The 10860-nt window shown below is 53.6% G+C and overlaps 1 protein-coding gene across 1 annotated transcript in view; it reads right to left on the bottom strand.

Moving 5' to 3' along the window:
* BAIAP2L2 (BAR/IMD domain containing adaptor protein 2 like 2) overlaps positions 1-10860 on the bottom strand; it is a 30475-nt gene that overhangs the window by 9172 nt on the left and 10443 nt on the right. Inside the window, exons 5-7 of the mRNA XM_004700664.2 lie at positions 2541-2612; positions 2280-2396; positions 1176-1322 (exon numbers count right to left, since the gene is read on the bottom strand). Of these exons, the coding sequence (XP_004700721.1) occupies positions 1176-1322; positions 2280-2396; positions 2541-2612 (336 nt within the window). The remainder of the gene's footprint in view (positions 1-1175; positions 1323-2279; positions 2397-2540; positions 2613-10860) is intronic.

The following is a 10860-nucleotide window of genomic DNA, read 5'->3' on the forward strand; positions in this document are numbered from 1 at the left end:
CCACCTTCGGTGACAAGAGAAGAGGCCCGCCACACTGGAGCCCTTCACCCAGTTAAGCCACCAATCATGGGCCAGGGTGAAAGGGGGATGTTTGCAAGGATTCCAAGCATGCCTCTGTGGGAAGCACTCGGGTGGGTCTCGGCAGAGCAGTCGATCGGATCAGGAGAGAGGACAGTGCTGAGCCCTGGACCTGACCGTGGGCGGGCGTTGTGAAGTATTAGTGGATGAGGATGGTGGACTGGGAAATGGTGCTACGTCAACTCCTCACTTACTGACTACCTGGTTATCTGACATTCTACCTTCATGAAAACAGTAAAAAAAATCTGACTGATTTGCATGTGGATGACAGACGCACATCTGGCAGGAACAAGTCTTAGATGCTTTCAAGGGGAGCGTAATACCAGACTGTGATGGTTGAGGTAACATGTCAACTTGCCTGGGCCATGAGTCAGTGGCTTGGCAGTTGTGTATGGATGTCGTTTGGCAGTTCTGCAATGGGGTACCACCCTCCATTGTGTGCTTTGATGTGATCCTCCTTCATTTTTCATACAATGCCAGTCTTTGCACACTGACCCTGCCTTTGCAACCAAGCCACGTTGATAAGTGAGGAGTGGGTGTGCATGTGATCTGAGCAAGGGTTCTTGAGATAGAAGGGGCAGGCTACAAGGAAAGGAGTAATAAAAGTCTCATTGCAGAGTAGGAGGAAGAGCAGGGAAATATTTCTCAAGGTGTAATAGTCATAAACCTAAATGCACCAAGCAACATAGCCGCTGTACACAAACAGCAAGACTAAGGGACATAGACTAATTTAGCAGATCAGAACAAAGCAAGGGCATAGAATTTCTAATAACTCTGACAAGGTGAATGTGCAATAGCTGAGTGAATTGACGAATCCATGCCCGTGCACATGGCGAGCACATGCATGCCTGAATGAAAAAGTGATTGACTCACTCGCGAGTGACTAAACAGACGTGCGACTTGATGCACACATGCAAGAATAAACAAAGCCCCGGAAGACGCGAGTGAATGTTTGTGATACAAAGAAACGGAGAGGGGTTTGGGAACATGAGTAAGTAGAACAAGGGACTTGTGCAGAGGGGAGGGAAGGCAGGGCTCACGGAGAGGAGGGGCCCAGGAGGGGCCCCACTGCCTGTCATCCCCCAGCCCTCGCTCACCCGGCCGAAGAACTGCAGGAAGGTGTTGGAAAGCAGCAGGTGCTTCTCGGCCAGGAAGCGGTAGCGCCGCTTCTCCTCCAGCTCGGCTGCCCGCTGGCTCTCGGACACGAAGGCCTGCATCTGTGCGTGCAGCCGGTTCACACTCTCCTGGGGGGACACAGAGCTCGGGATGGAGGCAGTGCGGGGTGCTACTGTCTGAAGCCCCTCTGTCCTTGCCCAGCCAGCTGGCTCTCCCAGAGTCTCCCCCTCCTGGCCTCTCATGGGCTCTGCCACCCTCTGGCCTGGGTGCTTCTCACAGGTGGGGCTACTGGCCGCCAGGGCAGGACTGAGCACAGAGGTGGAGCCTGGGAGGTCTATCTATGCAGATGGCAGGGGGTGGAGTAATGATGCCCTGCCTAGAAGGGAAGATTTGAAGGGGCTGGGGGAGAAGAGAGCTCCCTTCAAGGATCCAGAGGGACCCCCAACAAGAAGCTCACTCCCTGCCATTGAGCAGATGCCGACTCACAGCGACCCTGCAGGACAGGGCAGGACTGGCCCTGTGGGTTTCCAAGACTGTATCTCTTTACAGGAGTAGAAAGTCTTTCTCCTGAGGTATGGCTGGTTTTGAACAGCTGACTTTGCAGTTAGTGGCCCAACGTATAACCATTACACCCCCAGGGCTGCTCAGAGGCAAGGAGCTAGGGGCTATTAGTCTGTGGATGGGGCCCTGGAGATGGAGACCAGGGCTGCAGGGGGTAGGGAGTGGCGCTGGGGATTGAGACCAGGGGTGGGTGGGGCTGGGGTTTGGAGAAGGGACCAGTTGTCTCTGGAGTCAGGACAGCTGCCTGGCGCCATTACTACACTGTTTATGAGTGACTTCACTGAGAGCCTCTGTTTCCTGGTGAAGCAAAACAAAGAAAGGTGTGTGTTTGGAGTGGGGTGTGGTGACATGAAGGCAGGGGACTGCGGGGGCCCTAGAGAAGTCCAGGGAGCCCCAGGGCCAAGAAGCAGCACTGAGGGGGTGGCTGAGGATCCCTAGTGCCCAGCTCCCCAGCGATTGGCTCATTCTCTGGCTAGCTCAGCAGTCCTGGGGACCGGCCCACCCCCCTGCCCCCAGCTCAGCACCTTCATCTCCCGCGCGTTCTTGTCCCTCTTCCGCTCCATGCGCCACAGATCCGACATGCACTTCTCCAGGTTGGCCGCTCGGCGGCGGTACTCCACCTCATAGTGCTGGCGGCTGTCCTGCGGCGGGAGACCTCCCCCACGTCAGAGAACCCCCTTGGCTGTGTGCGTGGGGGTCGGGCGGGGGTGGGGTAGCAGGCAGCGCCGGCCTCAGGGGGGAGAGGCGGCTCTGCTGGGGGCAGGGCGGGGGAGAGGGGGACTCACATTGATGAACTGCATGTCCAGCTTGGTGTTCTTCTCCATGTGCTGCAGCAGGTCTCCGTGGAAAGTCTGCACCTGCGCGGGGTGCAGGCCGGGAGCTCAGGGGGTCCACTCACCCCCAAGACCCAGGGGCCCACCCGAGTGTCCCTAACCCACCAGACGCGCTCCGCTCAATGGAGACCCGAGCCCTCGAAGGCTGGGCCAGCGGTGAGCCTGCCGCGGTGCCTGGGCCAAACCACCCCTTGGGCAGGGGCCCCCAGCGCCTGCTCAGGGCTTGTCTTCCGTCTGCAATCTCTTGCCCATCTTCAGACCCAGCTGGCCACCCTCGCAGTCAGCCTTCCTGACTGCCCCCGGCACAAGGAAGGGCACGCTCTCTCTACATGTTTGTTCGCAGTTCATTCCTGGAATTTCTCGCTCTGTATTCTCAGGACCTGGCCTGGGGCAGGTGCTCAGGGTTGCTGGAGCCTTAGAGGGGGAGTGGGGGGGCAGTGGTGGTGGCACTAGGTGGCAGGTGAGAGGTGGGGCACCAAAGGAGATGGCATCTAGTGCTGGTTCCGCCTCTGGATTCGCTCCGGATTTTGGACAGGTCACTGGCCCGGTGGAGCCCTGGTGGTGAAGCTGCCCCTGCACTTGGCTGCTCACTAAAATTTTGGAGGTTCAGATCCACCAGCCGCTCGGCAGGACAAAACACAGCAGGATAAAACACGAGGGTGTCTGTTCTGGCCCATAGGGTGACAGCCTTGGAAGCTCTAAGCAGCAGTCCTACCCAGTCCTGTAGGGGCCCCAGGTCAGAATCAGTTCTCAGCGGGACCACAGGGGGCTGGTGGGCCCTGAAAGGACCCAGCAGGTGGTGGCTGAGGCAGGCTCCCCGAATGTGATGAGCTTGGTGTCCCAGGGCCCTGTTATCTCCAGCCTCTCTCCCTGAGTCCTCACTGCTCGGAGCTCCACCTGAGCCCTCCCAGCTGCCTTCTTGCCCCGGGCTCCATCAGCTGTCGGAGGTACAGCCAACATACTAAGAGGCTTTGTCCTGCCCCCCCACCCCTTTTCCTGCTTATTCTCTTTATCCTTCCTGCTTCCTATGGCCTAGAAAACTCCACTAAGGAACGAGCCAGTTTCCACATCCTACAGCGGGGCTGTCTGTCATTCCTTCTGCCTCCGGGGTGCCAGGGCTGAGCCACATCAGGAGCTGGGCATCAGAGCAGAACACTGGGTGATGTCTGTCTCTCCTCAGCCCCGCAGGGCAGACCTGGACACCTCGATGGCACAGGGCCAGCCCGTCCCAGGGCCAGTCTGCATCAGCTCCCTGCAGAAAGGCCTCTGCTCACAGCTGGGTGCTTGAGGCAAGCTTTGGGCCCTTGGCGAAGGGCACCAGAGGGCTGGTGAAAAGTAGCTGGGGAGGGTCTGAAACTGGGAAGACACCAGCCCGGGTGCGGTAGTGACATCATCTCCTGGCAACTTGCGAAAGGGTGGAGTCTAGCCTGTCAATCAGGTCATAGCCAATCATGCCTTTGGGTGGGCATGGCTTTCTCCTGAGGATTCTGGGAACTCCTGTCTTTCTCCCCGGAGGTGGGACACACACATTTTCGCTACTACACGATCATGTTGACAAGACACATGGAACTTCGTTGATGGCAGCCAGAGCCCTGGAGCTGAAGGAGCCACGTGGAGACCCATGCCAGCACTGAGATGCCTCCACTGCCACTGGACCCACAAGACTTTCCGCCCACTGGCCTGTGATCTTCCTGCATTCAGCATCATTGCATGTGTTGCGTGAGTCTGAAAAGGACTTTATAGACTGGTATCGGACATATGGGCTGATATGGGACTTAGGGACTTGAGCTGGGCTGGGCTGTTTTCTCAATATTCAATTGCTCTTGTAGTAGAGCTCTTTCTTATACACATATCAGTGTCTATGAATTTGTTTCTCTAGTCCACCTGGACTCACAGGCCGGGCAGCCTGGGGACTCCCTGACTGCTGATCAGAGACCATCCTATCACCAGAAGGTCTGCAGGGCGCCCCCACAAAGACACACGAGAAGCCGGAGGCCAGCCTCACCGCTGAATACTCAGTACCATCGCGTCAGTCCTGCCGACTCATTGAGATTCTCCAGGACTTCGCGGAACTGCCCTCAAGGGTTTTCCAGATGGTAAACCCTCTCGGCATCTGTCTCCTGAGAAGTGGGGGCAATTTTGAACTGCTGCCATTACGGTGAGCAGCCCAACGTGTTGAAATACAGAGTCCAAAGGGCCACAGGCTCTGATGTTCTTTATCAAAGAAGCAGTATGCTAGGTGGCTTTTATGTTTCTGTACTTTGCTCTACTCCCCTCCACTCCCCTCTCCATCCAGGACTTTTCTAGATTGTGATCCTGATCAGAGAGGCCACCTGACAATAGACAGGCCTGTAAAGGGAGTCCTAACGCAGGGAGGAACATGGGCCTCGGGGCCATCAACCGTAGGAGACCCACAGGGTGGCACAGGCACCCAAACACAGCTCTGTGGCAGGAGGGGGCAAGAGAGCAAGACAGGTGGAGATGGTGGAGAGGAGGTGGGGACGGCTACATCCAGGGGGTTGCAACGAACGCCCAGAGCACAATGGGCATGAACTGTGGACACATATGTTTGGGGACCTTCCACTCAAACCGCTAAATTGACTAAGAAGGAAGGAAGCAGAGTGCTTCCAGCGGTTCTCAAGAAATCCCTTTGCCATCTGGAAAGATCTCCTCAGGGCTGACCCAACTCTTCTCCTCCTGCTTCCTCTTGAGCCCCTGCAGCCAGGGGTCCCCACGCCAAGAAAGCATTGGTGGAAATCACGGATGACCTGCGTGTTGCTACATCCCTCACTCTCCCAGCCCTCGAGCGGATTCCCGCGCACAGCAACCCTGGAGAACTGGGGAGAACGGGTTTCCGGAACGATACCTCTCCACGGGCGTGGAAAGCCTCACCTTTCTCTGTGGTTCTTGGGTGTTTTTATATCAGCATGCAGTAATGGGCCTGTCAGTCAGGTCACGGCCTGAGGATGCCTCCTTGGGGGTGCGGCCTTCTTATAAGGAACCAGGGGGAAATCTCTCTCTCTCTCCCCTCTCTCTCTCTGCCATGTTGCCTTCTCGCTTGCTGGGATTCTGTCTGCCTCCAGGGGAGGCCCCATATGGGCCACCCGACCCTGAAAGCTGCTGGTTCCATGCTTCCACCAACACCTGGATCCGCATGACTGCACTTCCCAGCCATCCCCTTACCCCCTGCCCTGTGACCTTCCGGCTTCACCCTTCTTTGCCATCGGCCTGCAACTACTTGAGCCTGAAGAGGACCTTGTCTCGCAGCGGACGCATGGACTTGCGTCGGACTGGGCTGGGACGCCTTCTTGATGTCAGGAAACTTCTCGAGCTCACGCTCTTTCTTATGCACACGAGCGTCACTGTTTCTCTAGAGAACCCAACTGAACACATTCTCCTCTGGAGTGCCTGGTGGGTTTGAACTGCTGACCTTGCAGTTAGTAATGCACGACACCACCGGGGCTCCCAGAACAGCTACATGCAAAATTTGGATCCTGCCTTAAGACCAAGAACGTATGCATCATAGACATAAATGTGAACATTGAAACCACAGAACTCTTAGACGAGAGCAGAGGGGCAGATCTTTATGGCCTTGGGTTCGATTCTCAGCTGTGACGTCAAAAGCATAGTGAGAAAGAGCTAACAAAGATAAACTGCGAACCCTTCCATTGACCATCTTCGGTGTTTCAAAGGACACCCCTGAGAAGGTGAAAAGGCTGCCTGCAGGATGGGAGAAAACATTTGCAGATCACAGACCTGCCGGGGGCCCTGCATCTAAACTATCTAAAGAATTGTAACACTAATGAATCAGAGGTCAAATGACCCACTTAAGAAATGGGACAAATAATCCAGTGAAAGATCTGAGTATGAAATAATCAATGAAGGCAAATAAATGACCAATAAGCTCATGAACAGACGCTCCACGTCATTAGTCACTACACATCCTCAAACTCGCCGACTCACAGCCACCCCGGGGGACAGGGCAGAACCGCCCTGTGGGTTTCCGAGACGGTCACTCCATCTGGGAGTAGAAAGCCTCACCTCCACCCAGGGAGTAGCTGGTAGTTTTGAACTGCTGACTCTGTGGTTAACAGCCCCACTCGTAACCAATGAATGCAAATCCAAACCACAACCAGGAGGGCGGCCGGAATGGAAAGCGTGATAATCAATAGCAAGGGTTGGCACGGATGCGGAGCAATCGGAACCCTCGTTCACCGCCGCTGCCCATGTCAAACGACGCAACCTCTTTGGAAAGCAATCGGCAATTAACCTCCTGAGCAACTTGCCCTGTGGCCCCCTCCCTCCTCCACCGATGAAGCGTGCGGCAGTGGACTGGGTCCTTCTCAAAGCATATGACCGATTCCTCTTCTGTGGCCTGGCCTCTTGCTTTTTTGATCCCGTGATGATGCTGGGTCCCCCTGATGAATCCAAACTGACTGACCTCGTTCCAAAGTTCTTAATGTGATCACGTGTGGGGGGAGGTCAGATGCTCAGGCATTCCCCCCTGAAGGCAATCAGTTGCCAGACTGCTGTCTCATCCCTCCACAGGGTGGGCTGGCTCCCTGCTGCTGGAGACAATGGCCTACTTCTCTCTGAAGCTTGGGACCATTAGCTTGGTTCCTCTAGGTGGGGTTTGCACCCTACTGATAATGGTTCCTATGGAGACCCAGAGACCACCCCCTAGACCACCCTCTCATTGCTGTGTAGCCTATAGTGCAACCCTTCCCTGTGACGTATGTCTCTACCTGTAATTAATGGGCTGGCATGCCCCCAAAAGGTATATAGGCATGGGTCAGCAATATAGGCGGGGAACTTCTCTCTCGGACTCTGACCTCCCTGACTCTTCCCCCTCTCCCTTGTTCCCTTTCCCTCCTTCCCTTCCCCCTCTCTCCACGTGGACCACTAAGCTGGGCTGAGGTGAGCAATGTTGCTATGTATCATGCCTGACTGTATTATTGTATTATCTCTCATGCTCTCGATGACTTTAATATAATACTTACATATCTCAACCGTACAATTGTGCATTAATGAACCCAGAAGTAGTATTACTGAACTCGTAGGAGTAGCAGCGGGTGGGAGCTGGCCCCTCACCACACCATCCCACAGCGTCATTATTATTTTTTTATTTAATACTACAATCACGTCTGCACAGTCCCCTTTGCCATGGAAGGTGACATGTTCACAGGTTCTGGGGATTAGGAGGGGGGGAACTATTGTTCTGCACAAGGCACACGCACGAACCATCACCAAGTTCACTGAAATTTACATTTTTTTCCCATCAGAGATAGATCGACGGACAGGCAATCCCAAGACCATTGCTATAGCACAGATGACAAAGACAACGTTTTGCATGCTACATGGGTGTGTAGTGAGGGGCAGACTTCAGAGCTCACGAGCAGACATCCAAGTGCCACCATCGGTCTCTCCCCATCCAGGGGGAAGAAGAGGGACAAATATCAAAAGACATGGGAATGATTAGTCCAGCAGGCCAGCGGACCATGCCCGTGGTCAGTCTGCACAACTCTGAGCCCAGAAGAAGTAGACGGTGGCCAGCTCCCACTGCGCATGGCTCTGAGAAGGTCTGGGTGAAATGGGAGGAAGATGTGGGACCAAACTCAAAACCATGAAAGAGACCAGGCTTACTGGTCAGCTAGAGACGCCTGGGATCCCCCCAGACCATGGTGATTCCGGTCTGGCACTGAACGCACTCCTGTGGTGTCCTAATCAAGCCTTTAAGGTCAAAGGGCACTGACCCAAGGGCCAAGTTCAGAGGGGTTGGGAAGCAGGAGGATGGGAGACAGGAAGTGCAGGGAGAAGGTTGGATGAGGGATGGGATATTGTCCGAGTTGAAACAAAACGTGTATGAACTGCCGAATGTAAAACTGACCATCTGCTCTGTAAACCATCCCCCAACTCACACGAAAAAGCTTAAAGAAGGAAAAGAGTAGTCAAGCTCCCTCTTGGGGGAGGGGGAGGGGGAGGGGGAGGGGAGGGATTCACTGTAAGGACTCATTTGCAGGTGATATAAAGAACTCTTATCGGTGAGCAATAAGAAAGATGCAAACCCAGGAAACCACAGGCCAAAGATTAAGCAAACACTTAGGAAAGAAGATCTACAAATGGCTAATAAGCCGTTGCAAAAGCATCCATCATCAGGGACATGCAAAATAAGACCAAACTGAGATCTCATCTTTCACCGCTAGTAGGGCTGCAAACTGCAAGGTTAATGGTGCAAACCCACCAGCTGTTCCTCAGGAGAAAGAGGAGGCTCCCTGCCCCAGTAAAGATTTTCAGTCTCAAGAACCCTAGATGGGGTCACCATGAGTCAGAATCATCTCACTGGGGTTTTTCTGGGGGCAGGGAGAGGCTAGCAGAGCTCAGAAGGAAGCCAGGGGGTGCAGGGTGTCCAGCCTGGGGCTGCTAACCGAAAGGTTGGTGGGTTTGAACCCACCAGTCACCCAAAGCCCAGTGGAATGACGAAAACAAAAGTGACAAAGACCACCAGATGTTAGTAAGAAGGTAGAGCAAGAGCAAGTGCACTTCCCACGACTGCGAGGATGGGGGATGAGGGTGGGGGGTGAGGACACAGTGACTCTGGGGACTCCTGGACCGTGTCTGACATCCCTAAGCATCTTCCCAAGGGAACCGAAGGCCATCAGAAGACAGGAACCAGAATGTTCGCAGCAGTGTGAGTCACACGCCCCTAAACTGGAAGCAACCCAAGCAACCATCAACAGAAGGCTGGAGAAGCGAACTATGGTTCACTCCCACGATATCGCTCAGCAGTAGAACAGACACGGATTCGCACCACACTCCATCCGCCTTGCAGACGGACCAAGCGAGGCTGGAAAACACCCAATACCTCCTGGATGGTTAGTCACAGGAAGCTTCAGGACAGGCAACAATGATCGCTAGATGAGTGCAGTTAACGGAAACTTCTGGATGGGTGGAACTGTTCTCTTGTTTAGCATAGAATGGGGTGGCAGTTACAAAAATCTCCTGTCAACTGGCGAAGGGGTGGAATCTAGCCTGTCAATCAGGTCTCAGCTTGATGACCTCATTGGAGGTGCCGCGGAGATAAATAGTTCACTGGAGGCCAGATACCCACATACTCTCTGCTTCCTCTTTCTGTCGACAAGACACATGGAGCTATGCTACAGCCCTGGAGCTGGAGGAGCCATGTAGAGACCCCTGCAGCACTGAGCTGCTGCCACTGCCACTGGATCCACAAGACTTCCCCCCACTTTCCCTGTGATCTTCCTGCATTCAGTGTCACTGCATGTGTTGCATGAGTCTGAAGAGGAATTTATAGAGTGGTTTCAAACATAAGGGCAAATATCAGACTTATGGACTTTATCGGCACAGGACTGGGATGTCTTCTCAATATACAGTTAGTCTTTTACACAAAGCTCTTTCTTATACACAGATCAGTGTCTATGAATTTGTTTATCTAGTCTACCCAGACTGCCACAAATGGTCAAACCATATCAAACACAACTCCTTAGAACTGGCCATTGATTGTATATACATTTTGTCTCCATAAACAGAAATGTGTCCACCAAAACAGATGGAGGTGCGATTGGATTGTGTAATATGTGAATTACATGCCAACAAAACCAGCTAAAAAAAAGAAATTATGTCCAGTCCACCCAAAAATGACATTCAAATACCTAACAAACACATGAAAAAATGCTCACAATTACTAGCCATCAGAGAGAGGCAACTTAAAAGAACCCTGAGATATCCCCCAACCTACACCAACGATGACAGCCCAATTTAAAACGAAAGAAAGAAATCAGAAAACGTCAACTGCTGGAGGGGGTGTGGGGAGACTAGCACTCCATCCACTGCACTGGGTTGGTAAACAGGTGCACCCATGGTGGAAAGCAGGATGGCGCAGCCTTCACCTGTGAATGGACATCCCATACGACTCGGAAATAACTCTGCTGGGCATCTGCCCCAAAGAAGTAAGCGATATGCTCTCCTGTGTCCATGGAAGCCTAGTTGACAATAGCGAGAAGCTGAAAACAGCAGAAGTACCAACAGTGGAAGACCGGATAAAGAAACTCTGGTCCAGACACACAATGGAATGCCTAAACTGCACGCCTAAAAACAGTGATGGAACCAGGAACCACCTCATGACGTGGCGGGACCTGGAAACCACTATGCTGAGTGGAGTTAGCTGATCACAAAAGGCCAATATTGTATCAGACCACTACTGTCATGATACACACCAAGACAAGGCAGGCTTCTGCTCTCAGGTCATGTAATC

The sequence above is a fragment of the Echinops telfairi genome, unplaced genomic scaffold (assembly GCF_000313985.2).
Source record: "Echinops telfairi isolate 266 unplaced genomic scaffold, ASM31398v2 ScPeMD7_2;HRSCAF=8, whole genome shotgun sequence".
In the NCBI taxonomy this organism is placed as follows: domain Eukaryota; kingdom Metazoa; phylum Chordata; class Mammalia; order Afrosoricida; family Tenrecidae; genus Echinops; species Echinops telfairi.